The sequence below is a fragment of the Dunckerocampus dactyliophorus genome, chromosome 12 (assembly GCF_027744805.1).
Source record: "Dunckerocampus dactyliophorus isolate RoL2022-P2 chromosome 12, RoL_Ddac_1.1, whole genome shotgun sequence".
NCBI lineage: Eukaryota > Metazoa > Chordata > Actinopteri > Syngnathiformes > Syngnathidae > Dunckerocampus > Dunckerocampus dactyliophorus.
In genome coordinates this window covers 19010071-19031847 of record NC_072830.1, presented here as the reverse complement: position 1 = coordinate 19031847, position 21777 = coordinate 19010071, and the positions used below count along the sequence as shown (strand labels likewise).

The 21777-nt window shown below is 41.0% G+C and overlaps 3 protein-coding genes across 4 annotated transcripts; 1 reads left to right on the top strand and 2 right to left on the bottom strand.

Annotated features, from left to right (window-relative positions):
- Positions 1-239: 239 nt before the first annotated feature.
- LOC129191274 (tapasin-related protein-like) lies at positions 240-6876 on the bottom strand. 2 transcript variants are annotated; one of them, XM_054794481.1, is made up of 8 exons: positions 6601-6876; positions 6200-6376; positions 4957-5229; positions 4509-4829; positions 2680-3027; positions 2499-2591; positions 2027-2046; positions 240-1892 (listed from the first exon to the last, which is right to left on the bottom strand). In XM_054794481.1, the coding sequence occupies exons 1-8, from the start codon at positions 6644-6646 to the stop codon at positions 1878-1880; spliced, it is 1293 nt and encodes a 430-aa protein (XP_054650456.1). In that variant the 5' UTR covers positions 6647-6876; the 3' UTR covers positions 240-1877. The 2 variants fall into 2 exon arrangements, with proteins under 2 accessions (XP_054650456.1, XP_054650457.1); XM_054794482.1 differs by having other exon boundaries at positions 240-1889.
- Positions 6877-6952: 76 nt separating this feature from the next.
- On the top strand, positions 6953-15767 carry gemin4 (gem (nuclear organelle) associated protein 4). The gene is made up of 6 exons (XM_054794250.1): positions 6953-7185; positions 9427-11406; positions 13563-13722; positions 13912-14182; positions 14583-15227; positions 15426-15767. The coding sequence occupies exons 1-6, from the start codon at positions 7176-7178 to the stop codon at positions 15645-15647; spliced, it is 3288 nt and encodes a 1095-aa protein (XP_054650225.1). The 5' UTR covers positions 6953-7175; the 3' UTR covers positions 15648-15767.
- Positions 15768-16465: 698 nt separating this feature from the next.
- On the bottom strand, positions 16466-21481 carry LOC129190993 (TLC domain-containing protein 3A-like). Its single transcript, XM_054793892.1, has 5 exons — positions 21228-21481; positions 20837-20920; positions 19742-19961; positions 19500-19595; positions 16466-17628 (listed from the first exon to the last, which is right to left on the bottom strand). The coding sequence occupies exons 1-5, from the start codon at positions 21347-21349 to the stop codon at positions 17365-17367; spliced, it is 786 nt and encodes a 261-aa protein (XP_054649867.1). The 5' UTR covers positions 21350-21481; the 3' UTR covers positions 16466-17364.
- Positions 21482-21777: the final 296 nt, after the last annotated feature.

Below are 21777 nucleotides of genomic sequence, written 5' to 3'. Positions count from 1 at the left end.
TTTGACTTTACTCTGGTAAAATTTCTGCTGTTTTCCATTTCTGCTCTTGTTTTTTTTTTTTGTATAATTTTCCAAATATTTAAACTTTATGTACATTTCCTTCTCCTAATATTTTCACTTCATTCTCACGTTATAAATTTTCCCCTAAGCGACGTTTCCAAAATGTACAACTTTATTCATAGTTTTTGACTTAAAAAAAAATAAAATTCTTTAATATTTCAACTTCATGCTACTAAAATGACATTTTCCCTCACACTATTACTTTATTCTTGGGAAATGATGGCTCTTTTTCCTTGCTAGTTTACCATTTTTCTCTTAATATTTTGACTTTAGATTGATTTTCCCATATTTGCTTCTGTTGTGTTGTTTTTTTTTAAAGTTTCTTTGTTAAATTGCATTTTTAGACTCGCACTTTGGACACCCCTGATGTACACATACGATTGTAACTTGAATTTCTAGTGCTAAAGCTGTGTCATCAGTTGTTTGTGGTGTGTTTTTATGAAATGAAATGTTATGATAACCTCTCATTTCCACTGAACAATTCTGCAGAAAGATGGGAGCCTGACGAGTTGGTGGTAATTCATTTCAGTGGAGAGGGTCTTCATACATTGTCTGTGGAGGATTGTTGGGAAGAGAGAACTAGCTACGTGCACGCAGAGGAAAAATACGTAGTTGTGCGTTGCTACGTTAAGGAACGAACAATACATAAAAGGAGACATACATTACGGACAACTGATTATTATTATTGCTTGTTCACATGTTTGGGCTCCTGTGGCGCCTGCCCGAGAGCTGCCATTTTCTTTTTTTACAAGTGACGGCAGGACAACACCACCACTCTCGTATGTGAAAGCCAAAAGCTAAGCAAATTGTTGTTGGATGCACATCTTGTCACACCATTACATCATCTCCCAGCCACAGAGGACATCACAACACAGTGGAATCATTTTATTTATGATAGGAACTACCGTATTATGGCAGCCACGTCTCGTCTGATTAGTTGAGCAACGCGAGCGTTAGTCGGATGAGCGCAAAGTCGGGGTGGGCGGATAGATCCAAATATCAATAATAACAAGGGTAGTATATATATATATAATTTAAAAATATATTTACATTTTTAAGATAGTTTTCATTCTCTTTCAATTTTAATATACATTTATTTATATACACTACCGGTCAAAAGTTTTAGAACACTCCCATTTCTCTGGAGGAAAAACTTAAGTGTTAAGATGGTCTGTCTCTCTTTCGTTGTTAATTCCCTTTTTCTTGCCATTTTTGTAGCTAATTATTCTGTTCAGGAGGGTACAGTACCATAGTGTGTTCTGAATACTGTTTTTATGCAGACAGAGGAGGAAGTAAGTACTCCAGAATTTGGAACAACTGTAGGAATTAGTAGCACCAACTGCCAAGGCTTGATCAACCTCCATTTTTGCAGAACAGCTTTAAATTGTTGACCCATTTTGTGGTCCCTGAAACAGACATTTTTGAATAATTCTGAAATAAACATTATTTCTCAGTTTTGGACTGGAAAAATTGGGGTGTTGTAAAACTTTTGAGCCCCTTTTTGCGGGGGTCACTTTCCGGGACCACCAGCAACTACTGAAAACCGCAAAAAAACCCTCCCCCACATCTGTTTATGTTTTCTGCCAACAAATGGCAGAGAGTGAAAAAGCACGGATAAAAAATACATTTTTATGACCAAAAATAAATGTACAGAGATCCAGTGATAAAAGTAGCACCCAGCAAATTAGAGGTCAACCAGCGTGTTCCATCTTGGCGGTTGCACTACTTGAAATAATGAACTAAATCAAGTCAATCAGATGAATGTCTCTCTTTTTACTTTTGTTTTGCACTGCTCTTCTCCGTGCGTGCGTGACATATCAGTATGGCTTCTTCTGAAAAAAAAAACCACACACACACACACACACACACACACACACACACACACACAAACATACACCAATATTAAAACTCTGTTTCTCTTACGGCCACTGGACAATTCAGAATCGTAATTAAAATGTTTTCCTACCGCCAACAAACGCTCTTTAGCTATGGAGGGGAAAAACAGTGAAATCTGATTAGTCTTTGAGGACATATACAGTATAATGTACACATATGATACGAATAATACACAAAAAAGTTACAGTAAATTAATTAATAAATCAAGTAATTGTTTCAAAAATATTGGAAATAACATAAGGAAAATTATAAAATAGAGGTATAATATAGAATATAGAAAATAAATAAGTACACATACAGTATATGTATATTAATTGAATCAAAGAAAGTGAAAATATTAAAATATACACATAGAAATATTAATTTATACTATATTAAGGTTAGGGTTTATATTAGATGCAGTAAATATGAATTTACAAATGTTATTTTATTGTAAAAATTGTATATTGTATGCATTTTTGTGTGGACTTTAGGGACACTCTGCATAATACAACCAATTTAGTGGTGATTTAACACTGCTTTAGCCAAACAAGAAAAGTTACCTTGGTGGAGGTAGCTCAGCGCAAAATACAAGGTGACCAGCAGCAGGACCACAAAGCCGCAAACAGTGAGAATGAACAACAAGCTGCTTGGTTCTGAGGGACAAAAGAGACAACAGATGATGTTTCTCTGCTGCCACCGTGTGGTAGCTGAGTGAAGTGCTGTACACTCTGTGCACGTCACCTTCAACTATGAGAATGAAGCTCTTTTTAATGGGCATTCGCAGGGACTGATGGGAAACCGTGCATGTAAACTGCCTCCCCGACTGTTCGAGCGAAGCCTGGAGGTAGAAGAAGCCCGACAGCGAGAAGGTCTTGTCCGTGTTGTGTTTATGGCTGGAGAGCAGAAGATTCTTGAGCACCTTGGGGAGAGGAGCACCGACCCGCTGGCTGGACACTTCCGGATCCCGCTCGGACCACACAATGTGCACATCTAGAGGGTAGTAGTTCTCCGCCTCACAAACCACCTTCTTCTGTTCACCCTCTTGCAAAGTAAGAGTAGGGGCAACACTGAGGGACACCTGCGGGGACTCTGGGAAAACAGAGAAGACATTTTTTAAAACTTGAATCTCCTGCAAAATCCTTCTCGTGTGATCATTTTGATTCACATTTGTCAACCCACGCAAACCACTCCAACATCAAAATGTTCTGCTCTTTCAGGAGATACGGCAGATTTATTTGCACATTCCCAAATTATTCCCAAATTTTCAAAAACAGAAAATGAAGACATTCAGCAAACATTCGTACTTAACAATATTCCACACTCAAAAATTGTCACTTTTGTCAATATTCCACATTTTCCAAAGAAAAATGTCCTTTTAGCTTAAGAATTTTTACTACTTCCACATTTGTGAAAAGATTCAAACCATTCCAACATGAAAGCATTCCGCTCATTCAGGACACCCGTACTAACAACATTCCATATCCCCAAAATTCCCAGATTTCTCGAAATTCCCACTTTTCTGTTACATTAATTCCCTTTGATCTTCAGAATTCTTATGATGTCCCCGTTTCCCTCGTTTCTCTTCAACTCACTCAAGCTATTTATTTTCCACATCCCCCAAATTCCCGTTTTTTCTGCCACACTAATTCCCTTTCGATCTTCACGATTCTTACGACTCCAACATTTCTCAGCTGATTCGAACCGTTTCAATATCCAAACCGTCAGCTCATTCAGGCTATTTATTTTCCACATCCTCAAAATTCCCACTTTTTTGCCACACTAATTCCCCTTGAATTTGAGAATTCTTACTTTTTAAAAAACATTTCTCAACCAATTCAAACCATTCCGAAGTCCAGACCTTCAGCTCATTCAGGGTATCTAAAAGTATTTTCCACATCATTGAAATTCCAGGTTTTTCTCAAGATTCCCACTTTTCAATCACACTAATTCTCAGAATTTGAGCCTGGATTTCTTACGGTGCTTTGCTTCTTCCCACTCCCTTTCGGACATGTGGAACTGTGAACTGTACCGTGTGATGTGCTCAGGTGTAGCTTGTATGCATGTTCAAAATGAATTCAACCATTACCATGACTACTTCAACATCTCCCAGCCGAGTCAAACCCTTCCAAAGTCCAAACCTTCAACTCATTCAGGGTACCCATTTTCCACATCCCCCAAATTCCCATGTTTCTGTCACAGTAATTCCCTTTGATTTTAAGAATTCTCACTACTTCCACATTTATAAACTGATTCAAACCACTCCGACATTTCCAATACCCTCCAAATTTCATGTTTTCTTGGAATTCTTACTGAAATGAATGTCATTTTTTCCACTTTTCCAATTCAAACCAGTCCAGCATCAAAACATTCCGGCCAACAATTTTCCACAGTCCAAAAATGACTAAATCCCACTTTTTCCCGAACGGCGTTTCAGTTCAGCTTCAGCATTCACACGCAATTTTGCCTTCTCTGGTTAAACTTGTGTGTGTTTGACGAAACAAAAATGGACTGTGAATTAAAAGAGAATTTAGACCATCTGAACCAGGAAGCAGATTGTCCTTGACTCTCACCTTGAATTTGCAGAATTATGTTGAGGCTGATAAACAGCGGAAGCACGGACGCTGAGCACGTGTACGTCCCTGCATGGAGCACTTTGGTGAAGGGCAGGGTGTAAGAGAGGTCACCGCTTGCCAGTTTCCTCAAGTCGACGCCTGTGCCCTTGGTCTTCCCGGAGTGGCTGGCATGACTGAAGATATCAGTGTAGTGCTGCTGGTGCCACCGCACGGTCACGTTTGGTCTCTTGTGATCCACAGCAAACTGGCAGTGGAGCTTTTTTTGGAACCCCAGGCCGGATGTCACAGACGGAGTTTGCGTTTTCATGATCATTGCCGCTGTAACGACAAATGCGACAAAACTGAGAATTAATTGTAAAAGTACGTCCGAACAAACACACCTGGTAAACATATTCACGATTCAGCCAAATCCTAGTCAGTGTTAGTTATCTCAGTAGTCAGTTACCTGTTGTAAACAGAGTCTCTCTGTCCTCAATAACAGGCCAGTTGCGAGCGGTCTCCTCTCCAGAAGGTGGGTGCTCACTTGGGTATCTGAGGACTCCAGAGACAGTGAACAGGCTGTCTCTGTGTGTCAGTGTGAAGCTGAACCAACAGTTGTACTCATGGGACTTCTGGCCAGGCCATTTCACATCTGGATCTGCGCTGGACCTATGAATCACACAATCTATGTGATCCGCATCCCCGTCCTCCAAGTAGCTCTGCAGGTCTAGTTTGGACTCTGAAGAAAACAACACATTACAATAATGTTGATCAGTCTGTAGTGTACATTAGGGTTAGAGTGATACTCCACATTTTGGTACTGATCCGATACCAAGTACGTAAACACCTGGCTGGTATTGTTGATTATTACTCATACCAAGAGCTATACTTTTTATTTGACATTTTTCAGGATCACTGAATGATTTAGCTTTTAATTTGTTGATCATGAGTATAAAAATTAAACATTATATATGCTATACTATATGTATTAAGTACAAGAATTCCCTTTTCTCAGCTGGGATAGGCTCCATGCATACCCCCGCGACCCTAATCAGGATGAGCGGAATAGAAAATTGATGGCTGGATGGATGGCATTCCCTTTTCTTACATACAACAAAAAGCACAGATAGGTGTGAAAATAAACAAGAAATCTGAAAAATGGCAATTTCATCACGCTAGTATCAACCTGATGCAGTATCGATACTAGCGATATTTGTATCAATTAGTGCACATTAGAATGGGAAACTCAATTTCTTTTATTGACTGGAGTCGTTATGAGTCACTCACTGAAGTGAATCAGGCGAGTCACCCATCACAGAGTGCATGCGCAAAAACGCGCGCATCTATCTATCTATCTATCTATCTATCTATCTATCTATCTATCTATCTATCTATCTATCTATCGGCTGTAGATTCTCAGTTAGTGAAACTCGAGTCTTCGCCAACCAACTGTGAGTCAGTGAAACTCAGGTCTTGGTTGAGCACTCGCGAGGCAGTGAAACTGGAGTCCAGTCTTCAGCGAACACCTTTAGCCAGTGAAACGTGAGTCTTCATTGCGCACCTGCAGCTTGGATAGCAAGGTTTCCTTTTTTATTTAGCTAGAGGTAAATGAATGAGTTCATGGAGACGAGTACCTGCGAGTCCTGCTTGAGTAAAATACTACTCGTTCATGGCTCACACATCTCTAGTGTACATTCCAATGGCCTTACCAGTGATTAGAAAAGTGATGGCATCAGGGTTAATGGGGGTGTCATCTTTGTGACCAAACTGCAACATGGCATTTCTTTCTTTCTGCTGAACGTCACGAGCACCCTCATTATTGGTGAGCACACGATGGTCACTAAACTTACATGGCAGCCATGACAGTTGATGACCACATTGCACACCTGCAAATAACCACAAAATGAAACTCAAATCAAAATGCATGCGGTTTAAAACGGAACACGAAAGAAACGTAAATAAGCAGATGTCGTCTAAAGTGTTTAGATTTACAAGTTCAGTGTAATATTTGTACTGCAGTAGACTCAGTCACGACATAGTAGGTATTGAGAAATTAGTTTTACTGTTGCAGCATGAAAACATACTTTTTAAAGCCTTAAATTGTACTTACCGGCACAAAGAAATAGGAATAAAGTTAATATATTTAGCAAATACATGATTCTATACTGCTAAACTCCTCTCTGACTTGCTTTTCGAGCGCCAACGAGCTAACAGGTTTCACTTTCATTTTCACGTAAAACAACAGCAACATTGACAGTGCGACGTTTTGTTGTAGGTTTAACTTAGTTTGCAGTTTTGATGGTTAGACTAAATAAGATGATATTCTCGCACTTAACTTTTAACCACGAAAAACATTGTGAAAATAGTTGTCTGTAAAAGGACACTGTATTTCCTGGTTGTGTAGTACTTGACCCGACCTGAGGTGTCGCTGTGGAAAATCATGGAAGTTGTGTGCCTCTCTTCTGACTCGTTGACTCCGGAAAGCGGAAGTCATCTTTCCTGTGCACGCTGGAAATGTTGACAAATCTGCGCACACTTTTGGCAGGTTGACTGAATTATTTTTTTTGTTTTAGTAAAATATTAACTACGGTATTGTAATTGGAACTTGTTTGTTGGACATTAGCATACCGAGCAAAGCAGGCGAACAAACCTGCATTTTGCCACTTTCAACGACCTGCATTGCTCATGGATAAAGGTATGGTACCAATTTTGTATTAAATAAACACCAACCGATCAAATTTAATGGTACAAATAACTGACCTTTACAACTTTAATAATGTCTACTTTTGTTGGCTCTGTTATTTATCAAAGTATTAATTATATTTGGATGATTCACATTTGGAATTAGAGTAGAAGAAAGGGCACATATCACATTATAGTGTAATATAATTAACTGTATGGCAAAGTGAGCACAGCCCCCTTTTTATCAGCATTTCCAGGAACTTTTTTAAAATAACTTTGCATTTTGCGTTTCCACTGCATTTTCATGCATAACAATGTCAAAGTGAACTAAAATAATTAATAAACAATATAAGGCATTCAGAAGACACATTCAAATTTGTGATGATATGTAGTATACTACACTGGTCACTAGGGGTCAGTAATGTTACTCTAATGTGGTTGTAACCCATGCCAAGCTAAAACTCAACTCTGAATCACCGATGTCACTTCCTGTCTGCCCTCACTAATCTCCCCTAACACTAGAACACATTTACAGCGACACACACAATCACACGTCTCACCTCAGTATGTCTTAAATGGCTTATGTACCCTTATTATTAAGGGTGTAACAATTCATTCACTACATCAGTGCATCGATGTATATCCCTGCGATTCAACTACATCCATCTGGGTTCTCAAGTTTTCATTCAGGACGACATATATATTGATCTAACATTGTTTAAAAAGTAAATCGATACTAGGAAATTAAGCATTGGATTTAAGTATGGCAGGCTTTATATGGCTGTGCTTTTTTTTAGCACTTTTTAATGATAAAGACATTAAACATCTGCGGGTGTGTCACTGTCTTCTGTGTATGTGGTGGTCATGGGAGTTGTAGTTGACCTGTGAAATACAGTTGATTTGCTTCTTCTTTTGGTCAGTTCATTCACTTTATTCAGTATTCATATTTAACTCATTTGGCCTTATTTGAAACTCCTTTTAAAAACTCCTTTTATGGATACAATATGCAAAGTCAGGATGTTAGGTTACGGTCCAGTAGCAGTGACACTTGGTGACGTCATCATCCAGCGCGACGTGTCCAGGTCACAACACATACTGTATGTTGGAATGTTACAAATACAATCGCTGTATTTTAGCGATGCAAAAATGTAATACTGTGCGTACGCGCTCGATTTGGAGAGTCCATGGGGACGTCTTTAAAAATGACATTTTTTCATATGATATTGGGTGTATTTTCATTCAGATACAAAAAAGTTAAATCCAACTTTAAGCCTTTCAAAGTAATCGATCGGAGCTTGAGGACCAAATAAGAGGTATCTAGCATGTACATTCACTTTAATATCTATCTGCAGATGAAATTTCATCAAAATCTGATGGTTCGATATATGTTAATTTTGCCCCAGAATTACTGTGTACATGCAGTTTGTAGTGTGGGGTGTGTCGTGAGGCCTACATGAAATGACGCTTGATTTTTTTCTCTGGACATTTTGATTATCAAAAAAAAAAAATGTAATGGTTACCCTGTTGACTTTTAAAACAAATGTCACAGCTTAAGTTATGATGTAGTTTGTAGTACGGTTGTACGGTTGACGGGTCGATCACAGCTTTGTCTTGACTCAGTGTTAAAGCAATAGGGGTAGAGAAGTGAATGAGGTATCAAATTCAAGTTCAAGTTATGGTTTATCAGACAGAATTCATCACAGACTTGATTTGACATATTTCAAAATTTTGTAACATTCCTAACATATGTGCGCTGCAAATGTCTGTCAGTGTATTCTTGCTAGTTGCTGCACCGTTATTTCAATTGGCTGCTCTGATCATGATCTGATCACTGTATTGTTTCAGATCGTATCGTTCTAAACAAACCAATATTGTTCCTTGAATCGTATTGGCAACCACGAATCGTGATGCGAATCGAATCTTTATTAAAACGAATCCTTGCACGTAATTGGGTAATACGAGTGTAAAGGTGACTATAGGGGTGTTATTTCATGTCTAGAGGGCTCTCTTAAAACCATAAAGTCGTAAACAGGTTTTCAATGCTCGTAACTATGAAAATATTCAATTTATAAATAAGGAATCCTACTTCGCGGAAATTCACTTAACGCAGTTGGGTCTGGAACTAATTAACGGCGATAAACGAGGACTTACTGCATGTGGCCTTAGATACCCTGATTCAAACTCACCACCTCTAAAATCCTGATGGTGTACAGTCAACTGATTTGTGAATTCCTGATTTTTTTTCCCCTGCCAGATGGGGCCGTTCTTCAGGGGGCTTTCCTCCTGTCTGATAAGTTGTGTCTGCCCTCCTCCTTGAGCTCTCTTCAGAAGTCTGATTGGTGCAAGGTGGCCAACCCCATCCCAGATGCATTGAGAGAAATCTGCGGCAAGGAAGACAAGGAAGACTCCTGGAGGAAGAAAATAATTTGTGTTGCGTGGTTGAAGTTGTTGAGCCGGGAGAATGGAGAAGATGTAGAGGAGGCATGGACGGAGAGCGCCTTCTTCCCTTTACAGAACGCCCTCCCTGAGATCAACCATGTTGTCCTCATGGAACTGGTCAAGTCATTGTCAGCTGCAGACGTATTTGTTGATTTTTTACTCCGTCTTCCTCAACAACAGATCTGCTCTGAGCTGGAACGTTTGACAGAACATGTGAGGAGCAGCCCTATGAGTGAGGATGATGTCCACTTCCTCCTTGATGTTTGGTGGGAACTTTGGAAAGGCAGAGATAAGCAGTTGAGGGATAGTCAGGATAGTATAGAAGTGGCGTTTGCAAACCAGGTGGCACATCTCACCTGCCAGCCTGCTAGTTTGGATCATCAAGCTGCCAAGAGATTGAAGTTGGACCCAGCGACATTATCGCCAAACACCGATGTCCTTGACATTTTCCTTCACACCCTCAAAGATATGAAAGATCTCATATCTCAGCCCGAGCTCTGCTTTCGTGCACTTTCCAGTTGCCTCGATGCCCTTTACACATCTTTCTTCATTGAACATTCAGTGTTGCTTCCAACCAAAGATAAGATGATGTACCTCTCCAAAGCCATGACCGTCAGAGAAAATAGTGACAAGCTGAGTTCAGAGCTTATTCGGGAGGCTCAGCAAGAACTCAGAGCCTCTCATACCCCATCCCCCTTTCATCCGAGCAGGATGAGCCTTCATGAAGCCCTGAAGAACGTGACGGAGCTTGCACAGTTCTGGCAAGACCACGGGTTGCTGAAAGTGTGCAGCAGCTCTCCTCCCACTTACACAGAATTCAAACTACAGCAAAGTGTAGTCAGAATCCTGGCTGCTCTAGAAAAGGCACACATGAGCGATGCCACAGCTGAACAAGTGGATGAGAAGAATAAACTCACAGCTTTACTGGAGTCGTTGTCGTTCCCCGTTATAGAGGGTACCTCTGAAATGAGCATGAGGGTTGCTGTGGCCATCATCAACCATCGCCTGGAGGACTATCAAAATGTTGCTTTGTTGTTTGCCAGCGAAAAGAGCTGGGCGGCCTGCGATGAGCAGTGGTTGGACTGCCTTGTAAAGAACCAAGAAGCCTTCCAGCAACGTGACGCAGTGATCCAACTGTCTTCCATGCTCAGAAGTCAGCTCCACACAGCAAACGTGAGCCACTGCAGGAGGCTGCTAAAAGTCGTCACGGCGGTGTTCACCACACTCTCCTTGGAGGACAAGAATGAAGCTTTGGCTGCCATTCTGAGATTGTCCCCTCTGGGACTCTTTGGATGCCCGGGCTCCTCTGCTCTGACTGCCAGCTTTGAGCAGGAGCTCAACATGGCCTTCAACTGCATCATCCAAGGAGGGGCTGGGGCACCCACGGAGGGCAACTTGGGCACAGCAGTTTCTTTAGTAGCCAGGGTGGCCTTTCAGAACCCAGAGGCTACTTTAAGATCCTGCTGTCATTCTGCCATTTTCAATAAGGGCGCATTCTGTCTCATGAATAAGATCCTGCAGCAGTTGCCTGCACTCGGAGGTGTGACGGAGAGCAAAGCGACAGACGAACAAAGTGAAGGGAAGAGAAACCCCACAAAAGGCAGCAGTCTACTCTGCAGGTGTCTGCAGGAAACAACCATCAGCAGATCACTGGCAGACAATGAAAAAGAACAGTTCCTCAAGTTTGTGATTTTGTTGATGAGGCCAACCGTGACAGGTGGAGGTGAAAGAGAGAGTCTTCTGTCGCCTCAGGAGCTCGTCAACACCTTCGTCCTGCCTAACCTGTCTTTCACCAGTGAGTATTAAACTTCCTATTGTCGACAAATAAAACACAATAAGTTAGGCTATTGGGGGAAATTTCAGGATGAAACTGTCAGACTTGACCTTCTGTAAACTGAATGCACATGTCCAACTGTTCAGTCTCAGTATTTTTGCACATTTTCTGGACCAATAAATGTCCTGGTTCACTTAGAAGTGGTATGTAAACAGTTCTCTTCATCATGCTGTACACATTTTGACATTATGAGACCGATATCATATCACACCTAACACTTGATCAACAGTGCCTCACCATTGCCAGGCTGCAAGCAGGATGTTCTCAGAGGGGGGTGGCCTCTGATCTTAGAGTGTCATCAGCAGGTTGCAACAGAGAGACTGGAAGAGTTGGAAAAAAAATGTCACCTGTTGTGAATTTTGCTGTTCAGTTCCTTGTTAGAGAACAACAAGATGTGCAAAAAGCACTGAAACACCGACCAGTCGGATGTGTGCATTCAGAAGTTTAAAGAAGGTCAAATTTAGTTCACCTGTAATGCTTCACATGCAAGCTGATTTCAGTTGATCCTTGCATATTTGTCGATTTTTGATCAAATCATGATTTATTTGTGGGGAAACCTACCATTTTGTACTTTTACTTTGCATAATTATGCCGTTTATTGGTAGAAAACACATCTCATTTGTCCTGCATGGGTAAAGTGTCAGTTGCACAGAAAGTAGTCAGAGGCAAACTTCAACTTGCTGGACGAGGTGTTGTTTATATGCAATGATATTTACCCCTTTACTCACACATCCCAAACAGGTGCTTATCAAAGCAAAATGCCAACCTCAGTCATGGCGCAACACACAATGTAACTCTAACAAACTGTACACACTAAAATACATGCAAAGGAATAACCCACAAGGTATGCTGGGAAGCCCATCTGCACCCTTGCCCAAAAGGAAGTTACCCAGCATGCCTTGCGGGTTATAGATTAGTGTAAAATAGCATTGTTTGGCATGTATATCAGTCTGTACATGTGTATTTTGTTATTTTTGGTTGCACTGTGAGTGAGGGAGGGAGGCGTTTGGTTTGATGACACCCTAAAAATAGACATTTTTATGGCCACTCAATTACTTGCAGTTTTCAACCCCCTTGAAAAGCCGGTATCTTCTCAGGGCTCCAGGCTAACTTTTTTCTTTCTTTTTTTTTTTTACTAGGAGCACAGTGGTCCCTAAGAATATTAGGAGTGCAAGTAGAAAATGTAGGGTCACACACCGAAATCGGCTAGTAAAGTAAATATTAACATTTTCTCCGTATTACTGATAAATACTTTGAAGTATAAATAGCAACTGCCTTCTCTGACCACCCTGTTTTTGTCGCTAGTTTCTGGAATGCCTCTTTGGCGGCATCATATACACAAGTGTGTTCCTTGTCAACTCAATACGGGATGCGTACATGCACGAGTAGAAGAAAAATGTACTCGCAACGTCTCAAATGTTAGTCACAAAATGCGACGGCTTGGTCGCAGTCTGGAGCCCTGCTGCTATCTTCCGAACTTGTGTGAGCAGTGTATCTATCAAGTGCCAATGTTATCCACTTATTGCTAGTTTTTTAGTATTAGGAGGAGATAGAAATGTATAATAATTTCAAACCTGTTTGCGGTCTGTATTTCTGCATCTATATTTAGCATGTTTGAAAGGCAGGTGTAAAGTGAGTGGCCCATTACGCACATATGGCCACAGTCATTATGATGAGGAGGCACAGAGAGAAATGCCAGAAATGCCATTTTTGACCTAATTTGGGAAAAAAAAGGGAGCCATGCCATATCTCCTATGGAAAAACTCCTTGTGACGCTACATTTTCTTGCATCTGGATCATTCCAGCACGCCATCGCAGTTAGTGTGTTGGTGTAGTGTAAAAGTATGGTAAATGAAAAAACAAACTACTACTGTACTGTAGCATTATTATGATGATGCAATGTCTCTGCTGGGATTTACAAGTGTGTTTATTTGCGTCCTGCACCAAGACCTCCAACTCCATGCCTTCAAACCTCATTTTTCCTTTACAGCCAATCTGCTCTCCCAAACTCTCCATGATTGACTAAGTATTCTATATGAGACACAAGAATGAATGCACCCTAACTCCAAGTGTCCTGGCTGAGCCAATTGAGCCGTGTGTCCTTACGTTCCCCCCAGGTGGCAGCTTGATCGATCTTGAGCTGAGCCTGCAGCTCCTCCACGCCGCTTTGTGTGTGGACGACCAGGAAGGAGACTCCTCCTCAGCTTGCTTTGTGCTGGACTGTTCCCCATTTCCTTTGCTCTTCACCCTGGCCCAGCTGCATGACCAGGCCCTCAGGTTGACCACAAACACTCAATGTCGTCAGTTCACTGTAACTTAGCGCGGCAACCTCACAGTCTGGGAGTCAGCTGTGATACACCTGTGAGCCCAAGTGCTATAGAAATCAAAAGATTTCAAGCGAGAAAATATTTCCGCTCTCATATTATTCATATCACTCCAGATTCACAATGAAATATCCTTGAACAGATGTTGGGAGCACCCGCCCGAGAGCGCTGTCCACCGTTGGTCCATGGACACCAAAGAGCTGCTTACGTCGGTGCTGGTCCGACTGGCACAGGTGGTGGGTGTGGAGGTGGCAGCCGCCCCCGGTCGCTGGTCCAGAGCTCTGTTCTGGCTCCATGACAAGATGAAGGAACTGGACTGGACGGTTTACTTCCACCTGAAGCCTGTGTGGGGCGACCACTTCAAAAATGAAGTGCCCTCATCTCTGTTGACAGTCTGTGATCTACCTGAGCAGGTGGGACTTCCTTTTGTGGAGTTGAATGAATCCGTTCCAGAGTCGAGCAAAACCGTACAGGATAGAACTGTTGTGTGTGTCCTATTACATTACTTAATCAATAAACAGCACTGAATGTCTATGCTCATGATAGGGTTTGCCTGTGTAGGCTGCATTTAGAGGTGAAAACAACATGAAAACCACAGAGCTTTCTAAGGCAGAAAATGAAAAATCAATCAGAACCATTGCACAAAAATTGGTCATTGTCAGTACAACCATTTGGAAGAAAAGCCGTTAAAATAAAACTGTAGTACTTAGTTAATAGTTTCAAATAGGCCAGACAGTACTACATTGTGACAGTACTTCAGATTGTATCAGTATTGTGTTTTTTTACCTCATGTTGTCTTTCCATCGTCTTCAGGAATGGTCGGGTCTGGACCTGCCCCAGTATGGTTATGGCACAGGTCTTTTGCCGTGGGTGGAGTGCTGCACTTTATCCGACTCTCTTCAGTCCACAATGCTGTCTTGTCTTTCTCTGGACCGGCGCCGGCCCAACCACGTGGGCATGTTCAGTAAGGGCCTGCTGGTGGCACTGACCCAGACCTTTCCCTGGTGCTCCATCCCCCAATGGAGCAGACTACTCCGAGCCATAAAGGAGCTGATGACCTCGGGGTACCTCCATGTCCCTTTTTCCCTGGAGTATGTGGACTTCTTGCCCCTTTTGGACCTGAGGAGGTTTTCCTACGAGCTCTGTCTGTCTGTCCTCCTGCTGCGAGTCCTGCAGCTGCTCTGTGGGTCCAGCTGTTCTCATTGGCTGACAGGAGACGGCTGGGCCCACGTTACCAGATTGTATGCTCACGCTGTTAGGGAGATGATGAACTCACTAAGAGCCAAGGTGCCCCTGCCTCCATCCAGGCCACAGAAAGCACCTGGTGCAACACAGGACGGCGCTGATTTAAAACAAGACTCTTTGAAAGTTGCACAAACAGAGGAAACTGTCCAAGTTCCGTGTCAGGAGGTCCTCTTTGTTCTCAGTCAGCTCTTCTGCCATGTTCAACACATCCAGGTAATCAACCTGTTATAAATTCTCTATACCACAGGTGTGGTAAGGTGTGGCCTAAAATGCACTAGAACCTCTACTGGTTTACTTAATTTCACCTTCTGACTTTTGAATGACAAGTATTCAATCTTTTAGACCGTGCACAGCTTGGAAAGCAGTTTGAATTGACGGATGACTGACTGATAGCGTTCATTGTGTGGTCAGGTGATGATGCCAAGTGGCCAGAGTGAGCCTCTCTTCCTGGCCAGCCTTGAGATCCTCAGTCACTACGAGGCCATCGTGAGGGCTTTCCCAGAGAGCAGCAGCGCCCTGGAGAACGACAACACCAAGCACTTTTTCCGCACTATCACAGACAACCTGGAGAACCAGGAGATGAAGTGCCTTCTGCAGCAGAAGATCGCTCAGCTCGCACCGTCCACCGCCTGATGCGTTCTTCGACATTTTTCCCGTCGTGTAATTCACTAATGCAAGGTTCACTTTTGCACTTCTAGCTCATACAATTCATTGTGCTGTAGGATTTGGGGTGAATTAAAAGCAAATCTTACACTTCACGTGTTTTTACGTGTTTGAAGCTTAGCTGGCGGTAAAACAAAGACAAATGAGCGCCACTTATCAAATGCAGCAATAGTTTTAGAATTATGGGCACATAATTCTTAATCATCACAATAATCCCAACCTTGTTGGGTTACAGTACTTTCCTATGTCTTTTGGTACAAACAGGGAATGAAATACAATCATTTCACAATAAAAGCGCTGAACAAAGCGCATTCATTCCAAATAAAAGTAACAATGATATCAGCTTGATACGACAGTGTTTTGAAATAAATTACTGGTCTGTCGTAAATGTATAAAGAGAAACTCATACTATACATTTATGTCACATACAGTATATATAAATAATATAATACATATGTTATATATGTTTAATAAATACATGTTGTTTATTACATGTCCTCACTGAGCGACATCCTTTATGATTTGTTTACAATTACAGGGAGATATTTCAAATCTTTATTTCTATTAATTGTAATGATTATGGCTTACAGTTAGCAAAAACAATCATGCATGTATTTATTTTTATGTTTAATATATGCTAAGCATGTTTTATTAATTTTAATATATACATTTATTAATGTTCAATTTTAAAGTTACATAATTTTTAATATGAAATTTATATATTTTTTGGTGATAAATTAATTAAATGAAGCATTTTCCCCCATAATATACAGTATTCTGTATATTAACTTTATTAAGTCAAGCTAAAACACATGATCCCTCACATATCCCCCAACACTCTTCAGTGTTTTTAATAGCCATACATTTAGCAAAATCATTCCCAAATGTTTAAAACAATTTGTTATATCAATTACGTTTCAATAACATGCACACAGGTCCACACATCACACATGCTTGCATTTTTATTAAAACTTGATCATGCAAAACTTCTTACAAATATATCATGTTAAAAAGTGCATTGTGCTGACCGACAAAGGCTGCTTTGGCTACATACAACTAGCACTGCTTAGAAAGGCGTACAGTAGAATAAAGTAGAGTAGCACAGTTTTTCTACTGTACTGTAGACTCCTTTGTCTTGTGAATGAAGTGGATGTATATTAAAGCAATGTAGGGTTATTGAGTAAAAGTTTGAAAGATGAGATTATGACCTAGAAAGGCTGGCCAAAGAGTCCAACATGTCCATAACACAAACACTATTGTCAGAAGTTCACGGTATGAGTGACATCAGTCTGTAGATCCAAAATCAGTCGGCTGGCTGAACGAGGAAAAAACTGGTAAAATGAGACGAAATACAAGCGTATTTAAGGCTGAAAATGACTGCTGTGTAGGAAAAATGCGTAATGTTGGCGGCTGTGAAAAAGACAAGAAATGGTGCATTGATTCACAGCAAGTCCTGTATTCTTGTGTTTCGTTATCCATTGTGTAATGATGAATATTTTGAACAGTGAGAACATTTTGCAATCAAACTGTGTCATGTCGACCATGACTGCCTGTGTGCGTTTAGGCCTGGTGTGTTGACTGTTGACTGCTAGAAAGACTAAAGCTTCAGGAAATGATGCATCAAAGTAGATCAAATCTTCATGGTTGAACTGTCAGACCTACGTATTTCTTTTGAGGCTGCGTTGAGTTACTGTACTTTCCTATGTCTTCCGTACAGTTGCATGGCTTTTTTCAGCAGGAGGAAGAACCAGTAGATCTGAGGCGCCAGGAACAGCAGGTTGCCGGCGTTGCAGTGCCAAGGCAGATGGAAGGGTACCTTGTGCAGCGGCATGCCAACCTGACGCCCGTACATCCAATACATGAAGGGGAAGATCAAGATCCGACATGTGAAGAACGTCAGGAGGACTAAGATGCCGTTGACCCGGTGCAGTCTGGTGTTGTTGAGGCCCAGCTGGAGGTGAGACACAGTTTCAACAATGACATACTGTATTCTATTCTCAATCGATTCTTACCCGCTTCGTACTTTGATTCGTCACTAATACTCAACAAGGGGCAGGGAGAAATTAATCTTGATTCAGGAGTCGTGTCTGTCAGTGATAGGCATGATGGGTGAATCCTTCATTATCGCCCATTCTCCTTATGCCTCTAGCCCAAGTCACAAGTCTAATTTCGGTTTGGATTTTTGGTTATGTCAACAACTGCTTATGTTGACGTCGGCGGGGCGTCGAGGTAAACGGGTTCCCCTGTACTGGGTTTACTGGTGGGTTACTAAAGCACAGTGACATAGACGTTTGTGTGCGTGTGAGGCAGTGTAACGATACGGACATGATGGCTGCCGATACATGTCAACATATCAATATTACCGGACTTGAAACCGAAACTAGCCATTGCTGGCACGTGTGTGTAAGGTGTGCCTTCGCTTTTATGTGAATAATGTGTGCTTATTTCACGACCCCTTGGAGACTTGGCAGAGTGCCTTCAGTAATCAGTCAGTCACTAATCCCTCATTTATCACAGTTACTGTATGTAATTGGTTCCACACCAGTAATATGAGAATTGCTGCAAAGTAGAATTTATTTCTTTTTGTAGTTAGAGCATACAAAACATATTTACTACCTTCTTTTTTACACTACATTAGAGCCCTCTAGACATAATAGAATAATAAAATAGTCCCATTTACACTCATATTACCCAATATAGTATAAAAAAACAGAAAATAATCAATTTAAAACATAAATAAGACATAATATAGACTCACACGTGTTGGCACTGACAGAGTTCCTGGCTCTTTTTTCATTTTCTGGTCTGTATAGTACTTCCTGCGGTGGCTATTGTCTCATCAATGTAACACCAGTGTAGAATACCACATATCATCATCATCATATCTTTCAATGCATCTTCTGAATGCCTTGTAAATGTATTGTAGCTCATTTAACCATTTCATGATGCATTTAGGCAAGAATATGTAATTGTTTAACAAATATGCATAGTTTTTGACTAATAGTAGGCCGTATTCAACCACGAGACAGCATGATTTATTATTAATATAGTTTTGAAAAACTAAACGCGATACTGTAGACTGAAACTGCAAAATACGAAGCACCAAGTGGCGGGGGGGGGGGGGGGGGGGGGGCAACGTCCATGGTTTTCTTCATAATAACCAAAATCCCTTAAGTTCTTACATGAATAGCTATAGCATTGTACTGACAAAAAAGTTAACTATTATGAGCTACTTTTGTTGTTATTGTTATATTTGTCCAAACAAAAGGTACCTTTAGTCGTATCAGGCATTAAAATGAACAATAAACTGAAGAAACAAGGGTGGGCTAATCATTTTTTCCATGACTGTACCTGAAATTGAAGCTACATGTGACTGGCCAGAGATAAAAAAGGATTTGGGAACCCAACATGGGCAGTTTGTTGATATCGTTTTCCTCCATTTGTGCATATTTTTATTTTAATTCTTGCCACATGTTTTTATCGCTGTTTGTGAGCCTACTCAACACATGCAAATGTAACTGTAGAGGAGCGATTGCACTACAAATATATTCATTTCTTTTGGGTTTTTTTTACATCTATCTTTCCGACTGCAAAATTGCAACCGAGAGACTGGAGAATCGCTCACTGACAGTTCTGGACTCCTGTTTCTATGCCTGTGTCTTACTTAGCTTGGAAACGTTAGTAAAGGATTGCATAAGGGTAGACCTTTTTTGTGTTCAGCCTGCAAACCAGTTGGTCCTGAATTGTTGAAGCTTCGTAGTACGTCATTAAGACAAGTATGACGAGTTTTTAAGTTCGGTGGTAGTAGTTTTTGTTGTGTACCTGGATGAGGATCTTTGCAAGGGAGACAAACGGGGTGCTGAATTCTGCGGTGAAAAAGCACCCAAGGAAGAAATCACCCAGTCCTCTCCTGAAGAACTGAGACACATACAGCATATATGCTAGTAGTAATAATAATAATAATAATAAAAATAATAATACAAATCTGAAGTATTTTTTTAAATTAACATTCAAAAAGCATTTAAAAAAAGATGGACCGTGTGGTCCACACACTCAATTCGTACCATAGCAATGGGAAAGCACACAAAAATCAGCACGAGGTGATGGAGGACGATCAAAAAGTCCTTGGAGAGGAAAGCCTTCACTGTCAGCAGAGAGTGGCTGCTGTACAGGCTGCTGTAACCTTTGACCCTCTGAATGTGGTAGTGGCTCAGGTACATGGCGTAGATGTCCGTGGCCATGTAGGAAACAGCAAACAGCATAAACTCCTCCACCAGCCAGTGCCTGCGTGTAGTGAGAAGAACTGCTTCAATAAGAATACTGCACCGCTGTGAAGTCACTAGATGGGGCTCGGATCCATTAGTGGAACCCTCAAAGCGCTTTGACTTCCAAATAGTTCTGGTTTTCAAATATTAGAATATTGCTTAACTGGTCATGTCGTATGTGCATGTCATTTTCATTGTGGGCACACCGGTTAACATTTGCGTTTGATAATAACGGAACTCTGAAGGAAAACTTTTTTTTTTTTTTTTTTACTAAATCGGGACCCACGGGTACTTGTCTCATTAACTCATGGGTACCTGACTAAGACTACTTGACAGACTAATCGACAGAGACTCTAGTTTCACTGACTCACTGGTAGTCGATGAAGACTCCAGGTTTACAGACCCATGGGTGCTCGACAAAGTTTTGTATTTTTTTTTTGACAATTGACAATTTCACTGGTACTCGACAAAGACTTCACTGTACGGAGACTCGGGTTTCATCGACTGATGGGTGCTCGATGAAGCCTCAAATTTCACTGACACACGGGTACTCTCCCCGATGGAGACTCGGGTTTCATTGACTTACACGTACTAATGAAGCCTTGAGTTTCACTGACACATGGGTACTTGACGAAGACTCCAGGCTCTCTCACTCACCGGTACTACACAAGACTCGAGTTTCACTGACTCACGGGTACTCTACAAAGTGTCACATTCCACAGACTCATGCCAAGCATCCACAGCTTGCTAGCAAACTTGTTGCGCATGTGCGAGTTTCTGCACATTGAGTACCCGATTCACTTCAGTGAGTGACTCTGGACTTTGCAAGTTCCACTGTATAAAAAAAAAAATTGTGAATATTATATATATGTTTAAGAGTGTATATAAGCTCACCTGTCAGTCATTACATTGTTGCATGATGTCACTGTTATGACTCCAGTTGCAGTCGACAGTGAACCGTGGATGGCAGAAACAAGCCTGAAAACAACAGCAACAAAGACCACACCACCTTTTTTTTTAAAAAAAAAGAATGTTGTTTACTGATACATTTTCTTCATGTTAGCATGTGAACATGCCATGGTTCGTCTAAAAACAATATATTTACATCGATACACGTTTGAATAGAAATACCATATAAATATTGTATAATTATTGTGCCGAATGAACTCGCACATGACAGAAGTGACCTTACAAAAGCATTTGAATGACTTCAGTGTTTACAAAGGCAGCAAGCCGGAGAAACGCTTAAATTGACACCTGTTTCAGTGAAGTTCGGCTGACCGACCTTTCGCTGATGGTGACTACGTCGGCGTCGTTCCAGTGCGTGAAAGTTGACCTGAGTATTTTCCTGAGGCCGTAGAATAGTCCAGGAAACACTAAAGCGCCACAAGCCAAGGAAGTAAACATGGCGGTAGTTTGTATGTTGTCTTTCTTTAAGCCGACTGAAGAAAAAAACGTGCAACTTCCTAGCTTCAATTGCGACTTCCAAGATTTTGCTTCTTCTTCTGCTGTTGTTTATTGGCGGTTGGTTTGTCATGTGCGTTGTCGCCACCTAGTGGAATATCTGAGTACTGATTCAAACACGGCACCATTGTCCCTTAAAATGTATGTCTAGCTTGATTATAATACAAATAAAACGAATTACAAATACAGATAAAGAGATGCAAATATATAGATTATTACATCCTGCCTTGGGGAGTCTTAGGATTTCCAAAGTTCTAAAATGCATATATTTAATTTCATACTATCTGCTCCAACTACAATATATAATTCTATATTCTTATGTATAAGTTATGCTGTGTCCTCAGGAAGAGTGTCGGAAAAATGAAAACTGC

Coding starts and splice junctions, on each gene's coding strand:
- LOC129191274 (XM_054794481.1), bottom strand. CDS start 6,646: ATGTATTTGCTAAATATATTAACTTTATTCCTATTTCTTTGTGCCG. Junction 6,377..6,600: donor ATTCCTATTTCTTTGTGCCG/GTAAGTACAATT, acceptor GGTTATTTGCAG/GTGTGCAATGTGGTCATCAA. Junction 2,592..2,679: donor CTTCATTCTCATAGTTGAAG/GTGACGTGCACA, acceptor TTTGTCCCTCAG/AACCAAGCAGCTTGTTGTTC.
- gemin4 (XM_054794250.1), top strand. Junction 13,723..13,911: donor CTGCATGACCAGGCCCTCAG/GTTGACCACAAA, acceptor ATCCTTGAACAG/ATGTTGGGAGCACCCGCCCG. Junction 15,228..15,425: donor GCCATGTTCAACACATCCAG/GTAATCAACCTG, acceptor TTGTGTGGTCAG/GTGATGATGCCAAGTGGCCA.
- LOC129190993 (XM_054793892.1), bottom strand. CDS start 21,349: ATGTTTACTTCCTTGGCTTGTGGCGCTTTAGTGTTTCCTGGACTATTC. Junction 20,921..21,227: donor GTAGTCACCATCAGCGAAAG/GTCGGTCAGCCG, acceptor TGTTGTTTTCAG/GCTTGTTTCTGCCATCCACG. Junction 19,962..20,836: donor AACAATGTAATGACTGACAG/GTGAGCTTATAT, acceptor CACTACACGCAG/GCACTGGCTGGTGGAGGAGT.